The sequence below is a fragment of the Nerophis ophidion genome, linkage group LG01 (genome assembly GCF_033978795.1).
Source record: "Nerophis ophidion isolate RoL-2023_Sa linkage group LG01, RoL_Noph_v1.0, whole genome shotgun sequence".
Lineage (NCBI taxonomy): Eukaryota > Metazoa > Chordata > Actinopteri > Syngnathiformes > Syngnathidae > Nerophis > Nerophis ophidion.
The window spans coordinates 18,260,323-18,284,322 of record NC_084611.1 but is presented as its reverse complement, the minus strand read 5'-3'; the positions used below and the strand labels follow the sequence as shown (position 1 = coordinate 18,284,322).

The 24,000-nt window shown below is 40.3% G+C and overlaps 1 protein-coding gene across 1 annotated transcript in view; it reads left to right on the top strand.

The window, feature by feature from the left end:
• Positions 1-24,000, top strand: part of LOC133551210 (GDNF family receptor alpha-2-like) — a 299,303-nt gene that overhangs the window by 39,428 nt on the left and 235,875 nt on the right. The window contains exon 3 of the mRNA XM_061897692.1: positions 21,086-21,172. Within this exon, the coding sequence (XP_061753676.1) occupies positions 21,086-21,172 (87 nt within the window). The remainder of the gene's footprint in view (positions 1-21,085; positions 21,173-24,000) is intronic.

Here is a 24,000-nt window from a genome sequence, read left to right as displayed (position 1 = left end):
CAACAAGAAACTCCGTGGGAAATTTAAAATTGCAATTTAGTAAACTAAAAAGGCCGTATTGGCATGTGTTGCAATGTTAATATTTCATCATTGATATATAAACTATCAGACTGCGTGGTGGTTTCAGTAGGCCTTTAAGTAAAATTCCAACTTTTATCATGATATTGCTCAAATGTTTAGTTTTTCTTGTAAAATTTGGACTTGCGTTGAGTAAAATTACGACTTTTATTATAATACTGCCAAAATTCTATGTTTTTCTTGTGAAATTGTGACCTTTTTCTTGTGAAATTCCAACTCGTTTTTCACAACAAACTTTTTTATATTTGCATAGTATGTAAATATATTATTGATGTTGTAAATACAAATCTTTCCATATCTAGAAAGGGTGGTAATAAAGAGGTAGGCATTTTTCAGAGGTCTCAAGAAGGTAACAAATCCAAGAGTGTGTGTGTGTGTGTGTGTGTGAGTGTGTGTGTGTGTGCGTGTGTGTGTGTGTGTGTGTGTGTGTTCGTGCGCCACTCTCCCAGCGTCCTTTAATTGAAATTGTTGTCAGCGGAGTCCTCCCCACTCTGTGAGCGCGGGGGTTAAATTATTTAGTAAATACTTCTTCCGCCTGATGAGTTTTTTTTGGCTGGTCATCGTCCGCCGTGTTTGCAAAACTTTCATTAAACAGTGCTAATCGTGTTTCACGTGGAATATTTAAGTCGCTTGGTTTGCAACGTTTAAGGCAGGGGTCACCAACGCGGTGCCCGCGGGCACCAGGTAGCCCGTAAGGACCAGATAAGTAGCCCGCTGGCCTGTTCTAAAAATAGCTCAAATAGCAGCACTTACCAGTGAGCTGCCTCTATTTTTTAAAATGTATTTATTTACTAGAAAGCTGGTCTCGCTTTGCTCGACATTTTTAATTCGAAGAGAGACAAAACTGAAATTGAATGTGAAAATCCAAGAAAATATTTTAAAGACTTGGTCTTCACTTGTTTAAATTAATTCATTAATTTTTTTACTTTTCTTCTTATAACTTTCAGAAAGACAATTTTAGAGAAAAAATACAACCATAAAAATGACTTTAGGATTTTTAAACACTTATACCTTTTTACCCCTTTAAATTCCTTCCTCTTCTTTCCTGACAATTTAAATCAATGTTCAAGTACATTTTTCTTATTGTAAAGAATAATAAATACATTTGAATTTAATTCTTCATTTTAGTTTCTGTTTTTTCGACAAAGAATATCTGTGAAATATTTCTTCAACCTTATTTTGATGAGAATTTAAAAAAAATTATTGTGGCAAATCTAGAAAATCTTTATAATCAAATTTAAATCTTATTTCAAAGTCTTTTGAATTTCTTTTAAAAGGTTTGTTCTGGAAAATCTAGAAGAAATAATGATTCGTCTTTGTTAGAAATATAGCTTGGTCCAAATTGTTATATATTCTAACAAAGAGCAGATAGGATTTTTAATCTATTTAAACATGTCATCAAAATTCTAAAATTAATCTTAATCAGGAATAATTACTAATGATGTTCCATAATTGTTTTTTTCATTTTTTCAAAAAGATTCAAATTACCTTAGCTAGTTATTCCCTTCATTTTTTCGGTTGAATTTTGAATTTTAAAGAGTCGAAATGGAAAATAAACTATGTTTCAAAATTTAACTGTCATTTTTTTCCTGTTTTCTCCTCTTTTAAACCGTTCAATTAAGTGTTTTTTTCATCATTTATTCTCTACAAAAAACCTTCCGTTAAAGGAAAAAAAATGTACGATGGAATGACAAACAGAACTATCCATTTATATATATATATATATATATATATATATATATATATATATATATTAAAGGTAAATTGAGCAAATTGGCTATTTCTGGCAATTTATTTAAGTGTGTATCAAACTGGTAGCCCTTCGCATTAATCAGTACCCAAGAAGTAGCTCTTGGTTTCAAAAAGGTTGGTGACCCTGGTTTAAGGCATTTGAAATTGCGTGTAGACTGGAATTTTTGGTTTTGATATCCAGGGCTGTTGGACTGCAAGCGATGTTGTACCGGGGCCCCAAGGCATAAAAGGGCCTCTGGGGGGGGCCAATCTTTATGCCACGGGTGTCCAAACGTTTTGACTTGGGGGTGGCTTTTTAAAAAAAAACATGTTATTGAGTAAAATTTCAACTTTTATCATAAAAGTGCACAAATGTTCAGTTTTTCTTGTAAAAATTCAACTTTTATTATAATACTGGCAAAATTCAAAGTTTTTTTGTGAAATTGTGACCTTTTTCGTATGAAACACTGTTTTATATTTGCATAGTATGTATATATTATTAATGTTGTCAATACACATCTTTATATATGTAGAAAGGGTGGTCCTAAAGAGGTAGGCATTACTCGAAGGTCTCATGAAGGTAAGAAATACAAGAATGTGTGCAATGGTGGACAATATTTCCACAATCAGTACTAAAACCTAAGGCACAGCGAGTAAGTGCCAAAGTGCATTCATAAAATACAAGTCTCCATAATCAAGTAAAAGAATGTGGATGAGATCAGATGTTTCCTAACTTTTAGGGAAAGACAAGACTTATTTCTGAAAAAGAAACCCAATTCAATTTTATATGTGTGCTTTAAAAGACAATCTCACATCAATAATAATTCCTAAGTACTTATATGTTGTGACTAACTCAAGCTTGACCCTTATGAGTAGTCAATATTTTAGGGATTTCAATTCCGATTATTATTAAAAAACTGCCAAAATTTTAAAAAATTTTCCGTCAAAATTGTGACTTGTCGAGCAAAATTACGACTCTTTTCATAAAATTGCCACAAAGTTAAACTTTTCTTGTAAAATTGCGACTGTTATTGAGAAAAATTCCAACCTTTATCATAACAGTGCACAATTGTTCAGTTTTTCTTGGAAAATTTTGACTTGCATTGAGTAAAATTACGACTTTTATTAAAATACTGCCAAAATTCATAGCTTTTCCTGTGAATTTATTACCTTTTTCTTATGAAAAGCTATTTTATATTTGCAAGTAAAGGAATGTGGATGAGATCAGATGTTTCCTAACTTTTAGGGAAAGACAATACTTATTTCTGAAAAAGAAACACAGTTTAATTTTAAGCTTAGAGACGAGCTTTCTTAAGTGTGCTTTAAAAGACAATCTCTGAACAATAATAATTCCTAAGTACTTATATGTTGTGACCAACTCAAGCTCGACCCTTATGAGTAGTCAACATTTTAGGGATTTCAATTCCGATTATTATTTAAAAATTGCCAACATTTTCAAAAAAATTTTACAAAATTGTGACTTGTCGAGCAAAATTACGACTCTCTTCATAATATTGCCACAATTTTAAGCTTTTCTTATAAAATTGCGACTGTTATTGAGAAAAATTCCAACTTGTATCATAATATTGCACAAATGTTCAGTTTTTCTTGAAAAATTTTGACTTATTATAATATTGCCAAAATTCTGAGATTTTCTTGTGAAATGGTGACCTTTTTCTTATAAAAAGCTATTTTATATTTGCATAATATGTATATATTATTGTTGTAAATACACATCTTTATATATGTAGAAAGGGTGGTACTAAAAAAGTAGGCATTATTCGGAGGTCTCAAGAAGGTAAGAAATACAAGAATGTGTACAATGGTGGACCATATTTCCACAATCAGTACTAAAACGTAAGGAATCAAGTAAAGGAATGTGGATGAGATCAGATGTTTCCTAACTTTTAGGGAAAGACAATACTTATTTCTGAAAAAGAAACACAATTTAATTTTAAGCTTAGAGACGAGCTTTCTTAAGTGTGCTTTAAAAGACAATGTCTCATCAATAAAAATTCCTAAGTACTAAGTCTGCATTCACCACGAGCCTAAGTTGGGTCAGCTGGGACTGAACAACATCCAAAGTACTGGAAGTAGCAGACGATGTGCGCGTGATGTCACTGGTTGTAGAGCTTCTCACATCCTCACATTGTTTACAATCATAGCCACCAACAGGTAGAGCGATTTAGACCGAGAAAGCGACAATTTCCCCATTAATTTGAGCAAGGATGAAATATTTGTGGATGAGGATAACAAGAGTGAAGGACTAGAAAAAAAAAAGAAAAAACAAGTAAAAAAATAAAATAAAAAAAAGGCGAGGGCAGTGAGAGCGATTCAGATATGATTAGACACATTTACTAGGATAATTCTGGAAAATCCCTTATCTGCCTATTGTGTTACTAGTGTTTTACTGAGATTATATAGTACCTGAAAGTCATAGGGGTGTCTACGGGTGTGTTGACCGCCAGTGTCTCTGAGGGAGGCCACGCAGCTGCAGCAGGACGCACGCTCCGCTCATAACTACGGTAAGAGCCGACTTATTACCACCATTTTCTCACCGAAACCTGCCGGTTGACATGTGGTCGGGATCCATGTTCGCTTGACCGCTCTGATCCCTAGTAAAGCTTCACTTTCGGGAATTTTAAACAAGGAAACACCGGATGTGTTTGTGATGCTAGTTTTCCATTATTAATTGAACAAATTGCAAAAGATTCAGCAACACAGACGTCCAGAATACTGTGTACTTATGCGATTAAAGCAGACTACTTATAGCTTGGATTGGGCTGGTGTGTATGTCACCACATACACACCAGGGCCAATTTAGTGTTGCCAATCAACCTATCCCCAGGTGCATGTCTTTGGAGGTGGGAGGAAGCCGGGGTACCCGGAGGGAACCCACGCAGTCACGGGGAGAACATGCAAACCCCACATAAGCATAAAATCAATGGCTGACTTCAGAAAAAAGGGCTCGAGTTTGTCAAGACCTGCAGATTTACCAAGATCCACTCCTTTTAAGGCCCTCTGGACCTCAGGCACATCAAGAGGAGTACAACCGAATGTTTGAGCTACAGAGGTATATTAATGATCCGTCTGACCGAAAGCGACGGCATGAAAGGGTTTCTTCTCGCTGAAAGTTTTCAATATCCCAACGCCGGGCGTATAAAAAAAATGATGATGTCAGTTAAGTGAGTGTGTAACTATCCGTATTACCATTTACACATCGCCGAAGGAAATGTGAGGGAAAGGTATAAAAAAAAAAAAAAATAAACGCTTCTTTTCTCGGATTGCCCGCCTGCGCATACGGGACTTAAATTATTACCACGGGCTAATCCAATATTCCATTTGTCAGGTTGGAAATTGAGTTTAAAATGTCAATATCACTTCAAAAGCGCTGCTGTGCACTGAATCTCAAGCCCCAAAGATGCACGTGACTTCCACGTTGCTAATGGAAAGAACCTGACACACTGCAAGCCTTTTCTCCTCAAAGGCAATTTGACTCCCCGACAGCTCATTTAGAGGCTTTTTTCGGAGCTCTGACAGCAAAACTTTGTGATGTTTTGTTGTTTCCGCCCGAGTTTTGCCAACGCAGGCCCTGCGCCTATTATACCGTTACGTCGACGTTCAGGAACACTTCAGACAACCACTGTCAGTAACTACAGTTTGTCGCTACATCTGTAAGTGCAAGTTAAGACAACCATTTATCAACAACACCCAGAAACGCCGCCGGCTTCGCTGGGCCCGACCTTATCTAAGGTGGACTGATGCAATGTGGAAATATTCGACATCGTGTCATCCAGACCAAAGGGGAAGTGAACCATCCGGACTGTTATCGAAGAAAATTTCAGAAGCCAGCATCTTTGATGGTATGGGGGTGCATTAGTGCCCAAGGCATGGCTAACTTACACATCTGGGAAGGCACCATTAATGCTGAAAGGTACATACAGGTTTTAGAACCACATATGCTGCCATCTAAGCCCCATCTTTTCAAGGACGCCCCTACTTATTTCAGCAAGACAATGCCAAGCCAAATTCAGCATGTGTTACAACAGCGTGGCTTCGTAAAAAAAGAGTGCGGGTACGTTCCTGGCCCGCCTGCAGTCCAGACCTGTCTCCCATCGAAAATGTGTGGCACATTATGAAGCGTAAAATACAACAGCGGAGACCCCGGACTGTTGAACGACTGAAGCTCTACTTTGGGACGGCGTCGCGCAGTGGGAGAGTGGCCGTGCGCATACCGAGGGTCCCTGGTTCAATCCCCACCTAGTACCAACCTCGTCACGTCCGTTGTGTCCTGAGCAAGACACTTCACCCTTGCTCCTGATGGGTGCTGGGTAACGCCTTGCATGGCAGCTCCCTCCATCAGAGTGTGAATGGGTAAATGTGGAAGGAGTGTCAAAGCGCTTTGAGTACCTTGAAGGTAGAAAAGCGCTATACAAGTACAACCCATTTATTTATTTATTTAAAAACCAGAATGGGAAAGAATTCCACTTTCAAAGCTTTTTAGTTTCCTCAGTTCCCAAACGTTTATTGAGTGTTGTTAAAAGAAAAGGTGATGTAATACAGTGGTGAACATGCCCTTTCCCAACTACTTTGGCACGTGTTGCAGCCATGAAATTCTATGTAAATTATTATGAGTTTGAACATCAAATATCTTGTCTTTGTAGTGCATTCAACTGAATATGGGTTGACCAGGATTCGCAAATCATTGTATTCTGTTTTAATTTACATCTAACACAATTTCCCAACTCATATGGAAACGGGGTTTGTACGTGAGCTCAATCAACGTGAATGACAGTTATTAAAATCCACTCTGCTCGAGGTTGCCAAGAAGGCGACGGCAAATCAAAGGGACAACGTTCATCACCTGGGGGAGTCCGGCTGCATTGGTAGCGCACGCGGGAGGGAGGATGACGGATGCAAAGCCCCAATGGTCCGTCAGACTAAATGATGGCGAATAAGAGGACTAATTACGGCGATAAATCGCCGCCCCGCAGCTGAGAACAGCACATCGCAAAGCGGCTGGCAAGACTTGTTCTACTGCGTGATGATAATGACGGATGATTGCACGTGTTATTTATAAGAGCGGCCATATTTCAGCACACACCACGATGCCCTTTTAAGTAAGTCGAGTCATGAACACACGCACTTTCTGACAAATAACACGCTGAAAATCAGACGAGGCAGTTCGTGAAGGAACGGCGTGTGAATGCTTCCTATGCTGAAGTTGAACTGAAAATGCTGACAGAATGTACAAAACTCAAAACCAGTGAAGTTGGCACGTTTTGTAAATGGTAAATAAAAACAGAATACAATGATTTGCAAATCATTTTCAACTTATGCAAATAAACATTAGAATTTAATAGCATCAACACATTACAAAAAAGCTGGCACAAGGGCATTTTTACCACTGTGTTACATGGCCTTTCCTTTTAACAACACTCAGTAAACGTTTGGGAACTGAGGGGAATTTTGAAGCTTTTCAGGTGGAATTATTTCCCATTCTTGCTTGATGTACAACTTAAGTTGTGGTATTTTAGGCTTCATAATGTGCCACACATTTTTAATGGCAGACAGGTCTGGACTACAGGCAGGCCAGTCTCTGTTACTTTGAAGCCACGCTGTTGTAACACGTGGCTTGGCATTGTCTTGATGAAATAAGCAGGGGCGTCCATGATAACGTTGCTTGAATGGCAATATATGTTGCTCCAAAACCTGTATGTACCTTTCAGCAATAGTGGTGCCTTCACAGATGTGTAAATTACCCATGCCTCGGGCACTAAAACACCCCCATTCCATCACAGATGATGGCTTTTGAACTTTCCGCCTGGAGGGCACGACGTCCACAGATTCCAAAAACAATTTGAAATGTGGACTCGTCAGACCACAGCAAACTTTTCCACTTTGCATCAGACCATCTTAGATGAGCTAGGGCCCAGCAAAGCCGTCGACGTTTCTGGGTGTTGTTGATCAATGGTTGTCGATTTGAATAGCATAGCTGTAACTTGCACTTACAGATGTAGCGACAAACTGTAGTTACGTACAATGGTTTTCTGAAGTGTTCCTGAGCCCATGTGGTGATATCCTTTACACACTGATGTCGCTTTTTGGTGCAGTACCGCTTGAGGGATCGATGGTCCGTAATATTATCGCTTACGTACAGTGATTTTTCCAGATTCTCTGAAACTTTTGATGACATCACAGAAGCTTGTTGAGAAATGTTGTTCTTAAAACATTCAACAATTTGCTCACACTTTTGTCCACAAAGTGGTGACCCTCGTTCCATCCTTGTTTGTAAATGACTGCGCATTTCATGGAAGCTGCTTTTATACCCAATCATGGCACCCATCTGTTCCCAATTAGCCTGTTCACCTGTGGGATGTTCCAAATAAGTGTTTGATGAGCATTCTTCAACTTTATCAGTATTTATATAAAACAGAATGAAATGATTTGCAAATCCTTTTTAACTAATATTCAATTGAATAGACTGCAAACACAAGATATTTAATTTATGAACTGAGAAACATGTTTTTTATGCAAATAATAATGAACTTAGAATTTAACCTGCGTCTTAATTAGCCTGTTCACCTGTGTGATGTTCCAAATAAGTGTTTGATGAGCATTCCTTAACTTTATCAGTCTTTTTGCCACTTGTGCCAGCTTTTTTGAAACATGTTGCAGGCCTCAAATTTCAAATGAGCTAATTTTCAAAAAAAAAGTTTTTCAATTCAAACATTGATTATCTTGTCTTTGCAGTCTATTCAATTGAATATAAGTTGAAAATGATTTGCAAATCATTGTATTCTGTTTTTATTTACCATTTACACAAAGTGCCAACTTCACTGGCTTTGGGTTTTGTAAAAACCGCTCCATCAAAAATTCTCAAATTTGGACGATATTCTCTCACAGACTCTGAAGACTCATTAAAATCACAGTTTGTGATTTGCGACACCTTTAATCTATTTTTTAAAATGCAATAAAAGCACATTTGACCCTTTTATGGCCCGCCACAAGTAAATGAAAGTGTGGGAAGCCCTGTTCCAGAAGAAGCATCGCAGCGTACACAAGGGATCATTGATTTGGAAAAAACATAATAGCTAAATCCAAACATTAGTCAGGGTCCACATCAAAAACCTGTGAAACGTTTCACCTATTTGGTAAAATGCAAGGAAAATACATTTAACCCCGTTATAGACCACTGTTTAAAAACATAATGTTTTCAAATTTGGACTAGATTATCTCACAACAGCTATAAAGGGGAACACTATCACAATTTCAGAAGGGTAAAAACCAATAAAAAATCAGTTCCCAGTGGCTTTTTTTATTTTTCAAAGTTTTTTTCAAAATTTTACCCATCATGGAATATCCCGAAAAAAGGCTTTAAAGTGCCCGATTTTCGCTATCTGTAAATCCACCCGTCCATTTTCCTGTGACGTCATCTAGTGATGCCAATACAAACAAACATGGCGGATAGCACAGCAAGATATAGCGACATTAGCTCGGATTCAGACTCGGATTTCGGCGGCTTAAGCGATTCAACAGATTACACATGCATTGAAACGGATAGTTGGAGTGTGGAGGCAGATAGCGAAAACGAAATTGAAGAAGAAACTGAAGCTATTGAGCGAATAGCTATTGACGCTATTCGGCGATCGCCTTCTAACCACCCATCTTTTGACCACTGGAGCAACTTAAATTCGTCGATTGGTAAGTGTTTGTTTGGCATTAAATGTGGGTGGAGGGAAAGGCTGTATTTATTTTATTTATTTATTTATTTGTATTGTGATTACTTATGGAGTATACATTGTGAATACATTGAGAACAGGAAGTGAACAAAAGTTTTAGCAACTGTTATCTAAAGAAAAGGGGTAGGGTTAAATAAGCTCTGCTTCTTCCTCCTCTTTTTCGAACATGTTGAAAAGAGAAACTGGAAATTGTGATGTATTATGTTGTATGCTTGCATGTTCGAAATAAACTCAAACTCAACTCAACTCAACTCAAATATAGCTACAAATGTACATACAGCTAGCCTAAAGAGCATGTTAGCATCGATTAGCTGTCAGTCATGTCGTGACCAAAAAGGTCTGATTAGCACATTAGTCAATAACATCAACAAAACTCACCTTTGTGATTTCGTTGACTTTATCGTTGGAAATGCATCTGCTTTGAGTGTCGCAGGGTATCCACACGTTTCTCTGTGCCATGTCTGTCATAGTATCCCCGTACATACAGTACATACAGCTAGCCTAAATAGCATGTTAGCATCGATTAGCATGGTGTGCTAATCGATGCACACTCCACTTAACTCAACTCGAATCCATCCCTGATCGTGTCGTTACACCCTCCGACAACACACCGACGAGGCATGATGTCTCCAAGGTACGGAAAACAGTCGAAAAACGGAAAATAACAGAGCTGATTTGACTTGTGTTTGTAATGTGTTTGAGAAAATGACGGATTGACTACCTAGGTGACGTCACAACCCCGAGAGCAAATAATAGAAAGGCGTTTAATTCGCCAAAATTCACCCATTTAGAGTTTGGAAATCGGTTAAAAAAATATATGGTCTTTTTTCTGCAACATCAAGGTATATATTGACGCTTACATAGGTCTGGTGATAATGTTTCCCTTTAAGCGCGGCACCGCTGCTGCCCACTGCTCCCCTCACCTCCAAGGGGGTGATCAAGGGTGATGGGTCAAATGCAGAGAATAATTTTGCGACACCAAGAGTGTGTGTGACAATCCTTGGTACTTTAACTTTAACTTTAAAGTTCATAAAACTTAGTTGTGATTTTTGGAAGCTTTATTCTCTTTGTTAAAATGCATTAAAGGCAAATGTAACCCTAATTTTAGACATGTTGACTAAATTACCTTTTTTCCCAGACTATGGAGCGCATCCATTAAATTTTCGAAGAAAAAAAATATGTTCCATATATTAGCCGCACTGCACTATAAGCCGCAGATAATTACGTATTAAAATTAGTTATTTAGAAATACATATTTTGTAAATGTTTATTTACATACCTTAATTTTTTCCAAAGTGTCTGTAACAGGGCAATAAAACGGGTAATCAAACATGCCCCTAAAGCTGACCAACACGCTGGATTGTAGTCAGCTGGAGGCGTGTCTTAATGAAATTAAACAATGGATGTCCGCTAACTTTTTGCAACTCAATGCCAAAAAAACGGAAATGCTGATTATCGGTCCTGCTAGACACCGAACTCTATTTAATAATACAACTCTAACATTTGACAACCAAACAATTAAACAAGGCGACACGGTAAAGAATCTGGGTATTATCTTCGACCCAACTCTCTCCTTTGAGGCACACATTAAAAGCGTTACTAAAACGGCCTTCTTTCATCTCCGTAATATCGCTAAAATTCGCTCCATTCTGTCCACTAAAGACGCTGAGATCATTATCCATGCGTTTGTTACGTCTCGTCTCGATTACTGTAACGTATTATTTTCGGGTCTCCCCATGTCTAGCATTAAAAGATTACAGTTGGTACAAAATGCGGCTGCTAGACTTTTGACAAGAACAAGAAAGTTTGATCACATTACGCCTGTACTGGCTCACCTGCACTGGCTTCCTGTGCACTTAAGATGTGACTTTAAGGTTTTACTACTTACGTATAAAATACTACACGGTCTAGCTCCATCCTATCTTGCCGATTGTATTGTACCATATGTCCCGGCAAGAAATCTGCGTTCAAAGGACTCCGGCTTGTTAGTGATTCCCAAAGCCCAAAAAAAGTCTGCGGGCTATAGAGCGTTTTCCGTTCGGGCTCCAGTACTCTGGAATGCCCTCCCGGTAACAGTTCGAGATGCCACCTCAGTAGAAGCATTTAAGTCTCACCTTAAAACTCATTTGTATACTCTAGCCTTTAAATAGACTCCCTTTTTAGACCAGTTGATCTCCCGTTTCTTTTCTTTTTCTTCTATGTCCCACTCTCCCTTGAGGAGGGGGTCCGGTTCGATCCGGCGGCCATGTACTGCTTGCCTGTGTATCGGCTGGGGACATCTCTGCGCTGCTGATCCGCCTCCGCTTGTGATGGTTTCCTGCTGGCTCCGCTGTGAACGGGACTCTCGCTGCTGTGTTGGATCCGCTTTGGACTGGACTCTCGCTACTGTGTTGGATCCATTGTGGATTGAACTTTCACAGTATCATGTTAGACCCGCTCGACATCCATTGCTTTCCTCCTCTCTAAGGTTCTCATAGTCATTATTGTCACCGACGTCCCACTGGGTCATTATTGTCACCGATGTCCCACTGGGTGTGAGTTTTCCTTGCCCTTATGTGGGCCTACCGAGGATGTCGTGGTGGTTTGTGCAGCCCTTTGAGACACTAGTGATTTAAGGCTATATAAGTAAACATTGATTGATTGATTGATTGAAAACAGAAGTCATCATCATGGACCCACTAGCTGCGCAAGCTTGCTCTCCAATCAGCTAAACAGACTCAATAACTCGATGGTGACGTCTTGGTGAATTTACGGAGGAACGCCATTGTGATTTATTAATGCCAACATTGTCACTCGTAGAAATGTTGGCATCTGAGCTAATGCTAACAACGCTAGCTTCATTACATTACGATAGCAGGTACACGTGTGCATGAGAACACTCCTACGGACAGTAAAGTCCATTCATCCATTTTCTACCGCTTATTCCCTTTTGGGGAAGCAGGGGGTGCTGGTGCCTATCTCAGCTACAATCGGGCGGAAGGCGGTGTGCACCCTGGACAAGTCGCCACCTCATCGCAGGAAGAGTAAAGTAAAAAAGTTAAAGTTAAAGTACCACTGATAGTCACACACACTAGGTGTGGTGAAATGTTCCTCTGCATTTGACCCATTCCCTTGATCCACCCCCTGGGAGGTGAGGGGAGCAGTGAGCAGCAGCGGTGGCTGCGCTCGAGAATCATTTTGTTGATTTAACGCCAACTTCCAACCCTTGATGCTGCGAGGTAATGGGTCCTATTTTTATAGTCTTTGGTATGACTCAACCGGGGTTTGAACTCATGACCTACCGATCTCAGGGCGGACACTCTAACCACAAGGCCACAAGACTTGTTTTAGTTATAATGTAAAACGTACAAATGTTGCGTGGAAGGATCAATAAAGAATCGAGTAGATTCGCTAAGGACGGCGAGAAGATGGAACAGCACTTAAACTTTTGATGAAAGCTCTAAACAGAACTTGTCCAAAAGATGGCACCATAGCACAAAAAATAATGCACTTTTTTAGTGCCTTTGCTTGTTTTATAGAAAATATTTGCATTATTAGCCGCACCGTTTTATAAGCCGCAGGGTTCAATTTAGGGCCGGGCGATATGGCCTTGTTTTAATTTCTCGATTTTTTTAGGCCAGATCGCGATACACGATATATATCTCAATATTTTTGCCTTAGCCTTGAATGAACACTTGATACATATAATCACAGCAGTATGATAATACTATGTGTCTTGTTACATTTGACCCGGTCTTCTGCCGGTCACCTCCCAGGTTGGTTCGATGACACACGAGCTGGTTATAAATGAATCCCAGGCAGAATTACTCATTTTGATATTTTATTACCAAAGCCTTGGGAGATCAATCTAGATACAACAACCTTTCAATCGCATTGCCCAAATTGATCTAACATTCTAACAGGAAGAGACTACCTCTTAAATACGCAACCCACTCCCACCCTCCCCAGATGAGGCATACAGGCTCTTTTCTCAACTAGAGATAAGAAATATTCAGGGAGTACTCTAACTTCCTACATTCCAAAGCTCCAAGGCTAACACACAGTTCACTTGCGGGCAAACAGAGAGAACAAATGGAGGAACACTAGCTGTTTTAAAATAGCACTATGACTATAAAGAAATAACTCTAAAATATGAATATACGTAGATATCTATCTCCGTCAGAGTCGGATGATTGTCGATTTTGAACACTTGCTACATATAATCAGAGCAGTATGATAATTCTATGTGTCTACATTAAAACATTCTTGTTCATACTGCATTAATATATGCTACTTTTTAAACTTTCATGCAGAGAAGGAAATCACAAATAAGTCAATTTAGAAAAACTTTAAGAAACAGTTATTAAGCAGTGGGACAAACATTCATGTTATTTCCAAACAGAAAGTGCAAGATTGTCAGAGACATTTTAAAACAAGCTCTTAGTGGACTTTAGTGCATGATGTCACTAAGATGACGTATCAAAACAACACTAAATTAAAGTGCACTCTTTATACAGAACGCTACTACAATAGTTTAAAACAAATAAAGTGCACTTTTCTGCATGATGTCACACAAGATATTTCAATAACTGTCAAATAAAAATGAGCTGCATGATAGGAAATGAAATAGTGTATGTCCTTCGCTATGTGGTAGGTTCCTGCGGACGTTATCTCCTTCTGTTGTGGACTAGTTTTTGCATACGGTGTTGATCTGGAAATGTTTTGATGGTGTGGGCGTGTGGGACCGAATGGAGATGTTGACATACGGAGTAAACACTCTTCATTCTCCAGCAGGTGACTTTTCAAATGATGCTACATGTTAGCAGTAATGCTACTTTTTGTAGCAATACTTTAGATATTTCCGACATATTCCCACTTGAAGCCAAACCACTGCCGGACGATGGACCCCCCACTGTTTTTCTTGGGAATTAATTCTTCCTTCATTTGTTATCAGATTCGCACCTTCTTTCTCTCGTATTACCACTTGCACGGCTCCGCTAGCATCACAGCTATTGTTACTCATGCTGCTACCTCTCTGCTCCGCGAGGGCGTATACGGATGTGACGTATGTGAGAAGTAGTGTTTGTCCGTGAGAAGGAGACACAAGAAGGATGGGAAGAGCCTGTAGTGCAGACCTGGGCAAACTAAGGCTCGGGGGCCACATGCGGCCCGTTAAACTTTTCAAACCGGCCCGCCTGACATTTCTAAATAATTGTTTTCGATCTTTAAGATGGAAAGTGCAGCTGCCATTTTGTTTTAAATTGACCGTAAGTCTTGAACTATACAATAATCTGCGCTTTTGGATGATATACCAGTTACCATGGTAACCTAATTAGTTACTATGGTAATCTAATTAGTTAATACCACTCGAACGCCTCCCTAAAGAGGTGTTTAGGGTACGTCCGACCGGCAGGTGCCCACGGGGAAAACCCAGGACGCGTTGGGAAGACTATCTCTCCACTATGGCATGGGAACGCCTCGGGATCTGGATGAAGTGGCTGGGGAGAGGGAAGGCTGGGCTTCTCTGCTTAAGCTGCTGCCCCCGCGACCCCACCTCGGATAAGCGGAAGAAAATGGATGAGTGGATGGATGGTAATCTAATTAGTTACTATGGTCACCTAATTAGTAACTATGGTCATCTACGTCACAGCAGCTCAGACGTGGCACCAAGCAGTGTGGGCGGGAAGTGTTCATGTCATGTCTTTGTGATCATGTTTTGTTTAGTTGTGTTAGATTACTTCAAGACTCCATTAGTTCCTGTTTTTTCACTCCATTGTTTTGTTTCCATGCCTACCAATCAGTTCACCTGTCCTCACAACTCACGCACCTGATTAATTGGAACTCACACACCTGTTTTCAAGCACCACAGCACTATTTAAGCCTGTAGTTGCCAGGCAGTCAGCCTGGCGACATCATCCTCTACACACCCTTGTTCCATGCCGATGATCCATGCTCTTTTCTCGTTCTCCGTAAGTTTTGTTATTCATGCCATAGTTTGCAAGTTTTGTTTTATGTCCATAGTTTATGTTGTACGAATAGTTTCGTTTCATAGCCAAGTTTTTCTACCTCCTCTGTGAGCGTGTGTTCCTTTTTTGAGTTAAGATTAAAATATGTTGTTACCTTCACATCCTGTCCAGTCCAGTCGCTTTGCACCACGGGAAAACAAACCACACCATAGTCCACGCTTTGACCAAAATGGATAATGAATGTGAAAAAAAAAATCCAGGAATTCACATTGTAGGAATTTTAAATAATTTATTTGTAAATTATGGTGGAAAATAAATATTTGGTCAACCGTTCAAAGCTCTCACTGATGGAAGGAGGTTTTGGCTCAAAATCTCACGATACATGGCCCCATTCATTCTTTCCTTAACACGGATCAATCGTCCTGTCCCCTTAGCAGAAAAACAGCCCCAAAGCATGATGTTTCCACCCCCATGCTTCACAGTAGGTGTGGTGTTCTTGGGATGCAACACAGTATTCTTCTTCCTCCAAAAACGACATGTTGAGTTTATACCAAAATGGATACATGGACGATACAGCAGAGGATTGGGAGAATGTCATGTGGTCAGATGAAACCAAAATATAACTTTTTGGTATAAACTCGACTCGTCGTGTTTGGAGGAAGAAGAATACTGAGTTGCATCCCAAGAACACCATACCTACTGTGAAGCATGGGGGTGGAAACATCATGCTTCGGGGCTGTTTTTCTGCTAAGGAGACAGGACGATTGATCCGTGTTAAGGAAAGAATGAATGGGGCCATGTATCGTGAGATTTTGAGCCAAAACCTCCATCCATCAGTGAGAGCTTTGAACGGTTGACCAAATATTTATTTTCCACCATAATTTACAAATAAATTATTTAAAATTCCTACAATGTGACTTCCTGGATTTTTTTTCACATTCTGTCTCTCACAGTTGAAGTGTACCTATGATGAAAATTACAGACCTCTGTCATCATTTTAAGTGGGAGAACTTGCACAACCGGTGGCTGACTAAATACTTTTTTGACCCACTGTAAACCTGGAATAGCTCTTAATCTTCTTCCCTTTATGCGATTTCGAATTACCGGTAATGAAATCAGCCTCCTCTATTTTGAAAATGATGACAGGGGAAGTGTCACTCGTGACGTCACAAGTTTTAACAGGCGGTAATACTAAGCATGCGCTAATTATTTTGCGAAGCGAGTTTGACCCGGCAGTAATTCAAGGCAGGCGCATACTATATGCCCTGCGGTAATTCAAGGAAATACGGTATACCGGCCCCCCCAGACACATTTTTTTTTCTCTAAATGTGGCCCCCGAGTCCAAATTTTTGCCCAAGCCTGCGTTAAAGACTAAAATCAAGGTCCGGGGACTTGAAAGAAAACAGCTTTTCAGAGTCAATCAATCAATCAATCAATGTTTACTTATATAGCCCTAAATCACTAGTGTCTCAAAGGGCTGCACAAACCACCACGACATCCTCGGTAGGCCCACATAAGGGCAAGGAAAACTCACACCCAGTGGGACGTCGGTGACAATGATGACTATGAGAACCTTGGAGAGGAGGAAAGCAATGGATGTCGAGCGGGTCTAACATGATACTGTGAAAGTTCAATCCATAATGGATCCAACACCGTCGCGAGAGTCCAGTCCAAAGCGGATCCAACACAGCAGCGAGAGTCCCGTTCACAGCGGAGCCAGCAGGAAACCATCCCAAGCGGAGGCGGATCAGCAGCGCAGAGATGCCCCGGCCGATACACAGGCAAGCAGTACATGGCCACCGGATCGGACCGGACCCCCTCCACAAGGGAGAGTGGGACATAGAAGAAAAAGAAAAGAAACGGCAGATCAACTGGTCTAAAAAGGGAGTCTATTTAAAGGCTAAGGCTGAGTTTTAAGGTGAGACTTAAATGTTTCTACTGAGGTGGCATCTCGAACTGTTACCGGGAGGGCATTCCAGAGTACTGGAGCCCGAACGGAAATCGCTCTATAGCCCGCAGACTTTTTTTGGGCTTTGGGAATCACTAATAAGCCGGAGTCCTTTGAACGCAGATTTCTTGCCGGGACATATGGTACAATACAATCGGCAAGATAGGATGGAGCTAGACCGTGTAGTATTTTATACGTAAGTAGTAAAACCTTAAAGTCACATCTTAAGTGCACAGGAAGCCAGTGCAGGTGAGCCAGTATAGGCGTAATATGATCAAACTTTCTTGTTCTTGTCAAAAGTCTAGCAGCCGCATTTTGTACCAACTGTAATCTTTTAATGCTAGACATGGGGAGTCCCGAAAATAATACGTTACAGTAGTCGAGGCGAGACGTAACAAACGCATGGATAATGATCTCAGCGTCTTTAGTGGACAGAATGGAGCGAATTTTAGCGATATTACGGAGATGAAAGAAGGCCGTTTTAGTAAGGCTTTTAATGTGAGTCATGGTGCCTAAGGTTGTCGGCGGGCCAAATGGTAGTTTCCAAGGCCTCCGAAACACGCAGAACTTTAGCGTGATTAAAGCACGCCGAGGGATGTCGCAGCAGACACACACTTTCACTTCCAAACACACTCAGATGTATAATTTGATCAGCGTGCACAAACAAAGAGGGGGAGAAAACGAGAAAAGTGCATACACTCAAAACTTTGCGGATTAGAGGATTACATTTTCTTTCCCATTTCTTCCTTCACACACACTTACACGTACTTACACACTTACACACACACACACACACACATACTGCGCTGTGCTGCCAGTAGCACCGTGTGTTCAGAGAGGTTCTCTATCTTGTTATGATTGTCAATATTGATGGAAAACAGGGGAGAGCGCTGCACACAAAGCAGTGACTTTACAGACATACACCGGCTTAAGATATGTTTTTCTTTCCCCCTCTGGACAAAAGATTGAAATGTTTTTTTTTTTTTTTGGTTTGTTTTTATGTTTTCTTATTCCCTCTTACAGCACGCCGGTGTTGCGTCTGTATGTTTTCTGTCAGAGTTTTTGTCAAACGCAACGTTTACAAGACAGGTTTTAGTCAAATATCATCACGCGGCTTGCTGATTTAGTCCTCGTCACAGGAGACAGATGTTGTGTGTCTCCTGATTCATTCTGCTGACAGGTCTTAAAGGGGGGGAATTTTCCATTTTGTGAGAGACAAGAAGACAAAAGGTTTTGTTTTTCTTTGGCATTCTAACATGTAATAATGGCCCCCTAGCAATGCAGCTGACGGGAGCAATCAATTCTACCTCTAAATCACTATCAAAATGCATTCAAAAACCGTCAACAATGCTTCATTTACATTCCATAACCCGTATGATAACCAAACTGTAGCTCCAACGTCTGGCTTCTCGAAGCATTAGTTCATCCTCTGTATATTCAGCTTCAAAAAGATGAAATGTTGCATCCTCATTCGTCCGAATACAGTCGTCTTTGTTGTCTGTACACCAAGTCTGCCATGATTAGAACAGACTCACGTTTGTTTAAGGAAGTAAGAACGGGGCGGCATAGCTCGGTTGGTAGAGCGGCCGTGCCAGCAACTTGAGGGTTTCAGGTTCGATCCCTACTTCCGCCATCCTAGTCACTGCCGTTGTGTCCTTGGGCAAGACACTTTACCCACCTGCTCCCAGTGCCACCCACACTAGTTTAAATGTAACTTAGATATTGGGTTTCACTATGTAAAGCACTTTGAGTCATTAGAGAAAAGCACTACATAAATATAATTCACAATTCACAACACACATTTGTTGCCAGAAGTCAGAAGTGCGCTGACCCACCGTCTCAGCTTCCGTCTGCTCAAACGTTTCACCCTCTTCTTCGTGCTGGCTTCTAGAAGCAGCAGTTGATCCTCGGTGTATTCAGCTTCAAAAATATCAGGTTGTGAATCTTCATTCGTCCAAAAATAGTGGTCTTCGTTGTCTGTTAGCAAGTATGCCATGATGAGAACACACGTTTGTTTTCGGAAGTAGGAACACACATTAGTTGCCAGGAGTCGGAAGTGCACTACTATTGTAGCGTAAATAAATGCGCCTAAGAAATCAGTCCTGGCAATGTTTAAAATGATCAAAATATAGTAAATATTGTACATATTACATATTGTTATGGATTTGTCCGTTACATTACATTTTCGAGAAAAAAAAAATAGTTTTCCATATATTAGCTGCACTGGACTACAAGCCGCATATATATATATATATATATATATATATATATATATATATATATATATATATATATATATACAGTGGGGCAAAAAAGTATTTAGTCAGCCACCGATTGTGCAAGTTCTCCCACTTAAAATGATGACAGAGGTCTGTAATTTTCATCATAGGTACACTTCAACTGTGAGAGTCAGAATGTGGAAAAAAAAATCCGGGAATTGACATTGTAGGAATTTTAAAGAATTTATTTGTAAATTATGGTGGAAAATAAGTACTTGGTCAACCATTCAAAGCAGAAAAACAGCCCCAAAGCATGATGTTTCCACCCCCATGCTTCACAGTAGGTATGGTGTTCTTGGGATGCAACTCAGTATTCTTCTTCCTCCAAACACGACGAGTTGAGTTTATACCAAAATGGATACATGGATGATACAGCAGAGGATTGGGAGAATGTCATGTGGTCAGATGAAACCAAAATAGAAATTTTTGGTATAAACTCAACTCGTCGTGTTTGGAGGAAGAAGAATACTGAGTTGATTCCCAAGAACACCATACCTACTGTGAAGCATGGGGGTGGAAACATCATGCTTTGGGGCTGTTTTTCTGCTAAGGGGACAGGACGATTGATCCGTGTTAAGGAAAGAATGAACGGGGCCATGTATCGTGAGATTTTGAGCCAAAACCTCCTTCCATTAGTGAGAGCTTTGAATGGTTGACCAAATACTTATTTTCCACCATAATTTACAATTAAATTCTTTAAAATTTGTGAATTCCTGGATTTTTTTTTCACATTCTGTCTCTCACAGTTGAAGTGTACCTATGATGAAAATTACAGACCTCTGTCATCATTTTAAGTGGGAGAACTTGCACAATCGGTGGCTGACTAAATACTATATAATTGATTATTCTGACACTGGTAATACTTCCTCTGTTCTCTCTGACACTTTGTGCATCAAGTTGTGTTTCCTGTGTTTGGGTGTCAGGGTGCGAGGGAAAGTTCCTCACTACTCCCGGCTTTCATTTTTTTTCCCACTGGGACTCCAACGCAACACCATTGCTCTCTTAAAAGTTTCAGTCACGCTGTATGGCTGTGACTGCTAAATGCGGGATTAGGGACAACACAGACACACACTGAAGGAGGGCTAATTGGGTTCTTTTTTTGGGCGGCGGGGTTCTTTTCTAAAGAGCATTTTCCTTATAAGCTAAGAACATGTGCTGCTGCTTATTCGCACACCACACAAATATATGATTAAAAAGGAATTTATAGGGTGATTAAAAAGGTGTTTTTTTCAACGACCTCGGTCAGACGCACGTTTACTTACTCATAACGGGAGACCTTTCAAGGTGACGTTCTCGAAAGGCTGTGGTTCATGGAGTTGTCTTGATTGTACGCGATTATGAAAGTGTGTTGTCGCCTTTCAGGTGGCGACATGGAGGACTCATCGCCGTATGAACCAGCACCACCCGGACGACACCAGGATGCTTTCCGCTTGGCCTCCATCTCTTCAGGTACCTGCCTTTAGACATAAAGAGAACCTTCACCCAAATACAAGAAATACCGTATTTTACGGACAAAAGATCGCACCCACTACATTTTAGAGAAAAACATATTTTTCCACACGACTGCAGGTCACATATACTGTATATAGGTTGTGAAATTACTTATTTACAAACCCTGTTTCCATTTGAGTTGTGAAATTGTGTTAGATGTAAATATAAACGGAATACAATGATTTGCAAATCCTTTTCAACCCATATTCAGTTGAATGCACTACAAAGACAAGATATTTGATGATCAAACTCATAAACTTTTTTTTTTTTGCAAATAGTAATTAACTTAGAATTTCATGGCTGCAACACGTGCCAAAGTAGTTGGGAAAGGGCATGTTCACCACTGTGGCGACTTGTCCAGGGTGTACCCCGCCTTCCGCCCGATTGTAGCTGAGATAGGCGCCAGCGCCCCCCGCGACCTCAAAAGGGAATAAGCGGTAGAAAATGGATGGATGGATGAACTGAGGAAACTAATTGTTGAAGCTTTGAAAGTGGATTTCTTTCCCATTCTTGTTTTATGTAGCGCTTCAGTTGTTCAACAGTCCGGGGTCTCCGCTATTGTATTTTATGCTTCATAATGCGCCACACATTTTCGATGGGAGACAGGTCTGAACTGCAGGCGGGCCAGGAAAGTACCTGCACTCTTTTTTTTACGAAGCCACGCTGTTGTAACACGTGCTGAATGTGGCTTGGCATTGTCTTGCTGAAATAAGCAGGGGCGTCCATGAAAAAGACAGCAGCATATGTTGTTCCAAAACCTGTACGTACCTTTCAGCATTAATGGTGTCTTCACAGATGTGTAAGTTACCCATGCCTTGGCACTAATGCACCCCCATACCATCACAGATGCTGGCTTTTGAACTTTGCGTCGATAACAGTCTGGATAGTTTGATTCCCCTTTGGTCCGGATGACACAGTGTCGAAAATTCCCAAAAACAATTTGAAATTTGGACTTGTCAGACCACAGAACACTTTTCCACTTTGCGTTAGTCCATCTTAGATGATCTCGGGCCCAGGGAAGCCGGCGGCGTTTCTGGGTGTTTTTGATGAATGGCTTTCGCTTTGATAGAGCTTTAACCTGCACTTACAGATGTAGCGACAAACTGTATTTAGTGACAGTGGTTTTCTGAAGTGTTCCTGAGCCCATGTGGTGATATCCTTTAGAGCGGTGGTCCCCAACCACGGGCCACAGAAGAATTTTGTATAATTTTTTTTTATTAAAACAACATAAAAAACACAATATACACTTACAATTAGTGCACCAACCACAAAAACCTCCCTTTTTCATGACAAAAACGTCCCTTTATCATGACAAAGGAAAAAAAAATAAAAATAATTATTAAGCGTTGACCGGTCCGCGGATACAAAAAGGTTGGGGACCACTGCTTTAGAGATTGATGTTGGTTTTTGATACAGTGCCGTCTGAGGGATCGAAGGTCACGGTCATTCAATGTTGGTTTCCAGCCATGCCGCTTATGTGGCGTGATTTCTCCCGGGCCCAGAGAAGCCGGCGGCGTTTCTGGATGTTGTTGATAAATGGCTTTCGCTTTAGTAGAGCTTTAACTTGCACTTACAGATCTAGCGACAAACTGTATTTAGTGACAGTGGTTTTCTGAAGTGTTCCTGAGCCCATGTGGTGATATCCTTTAGAGATTGATGTCGGTTTTTGATACAGTCCCGTCTGAGGGATCGAAGGTCACCGTCATTCAATGTTGGTTTCCGGCAATGCCGCTTATATGGAGTGATTTCTCCAGATTCTCTGAACCTTTTGATGATATTATGGACCGTAGATGTTGAAATCTCTAAATTTCTTTCAATTGCACTTTGAGAAACATTTTTCTCAAACTGTTTGACTATTTGGTGTCCGTAACACGACAGTAAAACGGCCGGGCAAACAAAACAGAAGTCATTGTCATGAAGCTAGCTGCGGTACTTCCCTCTCCAATCAGCTAAACAGACTCAATAACTCCACGGTGACGTTTTGGTGAATTTACTGAGGACTTTCTGAAACTTGGACTTAGACTTAGACTTCCTTTTATTGTCATTCAAATTTGAACTTTACTGTACAGATAAGAACACAATTTTGTTGGTAGTGCAGGATAAAAAAGCAATAAGGTGCAGATATAAATAGATTACTGTACAGATAAATATATTGCACTTTTGTAAAAGCATCCACATTTATGGATGTATGTTATATTGTCTTTATATTCCAGCGAGTTAATCCATTTTTGGGGGGAATCGAGGGAATTATTTTAATGCGTTCAAGAGTCTTACGGCCTGAGGTAAGAAGCGGTTACAGAACCTGGAGGTTCTGTTACGGTGGGGGGTGGAGGAGTCTCTGCTGATTTTCTGAGCCTTGGTTAGGCGGCGGCTTTTTGAGATCTCCTGGATAGGAGGAAGAGGGGTCCTGATGATCTTTTCCGCCATCCTCACCACTCTCTGAATTTTGTGAAATTAATTATATTTATATAGCACTTTTCTCTAGTGACTCAAAGCGCTTTACATAGTGAAACCCAATATCATTTAAACCAGTGTGGGTGGCACTGGGTGCAGGTGGGTAAAGTGTATTGCCCAAGGACACAACAGCAGTGACTAGGATGGCGTAAGCGGGAATCGAACCTGGAACCCTCAAGTTGCTGGGCACGGCCTTTCTACCAATGCTGAAACCATACAAAAAGCATGCCATTGTAAGTTAATAATACTAAAACAGACACTGTTAAATGTGTTAGCATATTTGCTAATGCTAATGAGGCTGGGGTCATTACATACCAAATGATAAACGGTAC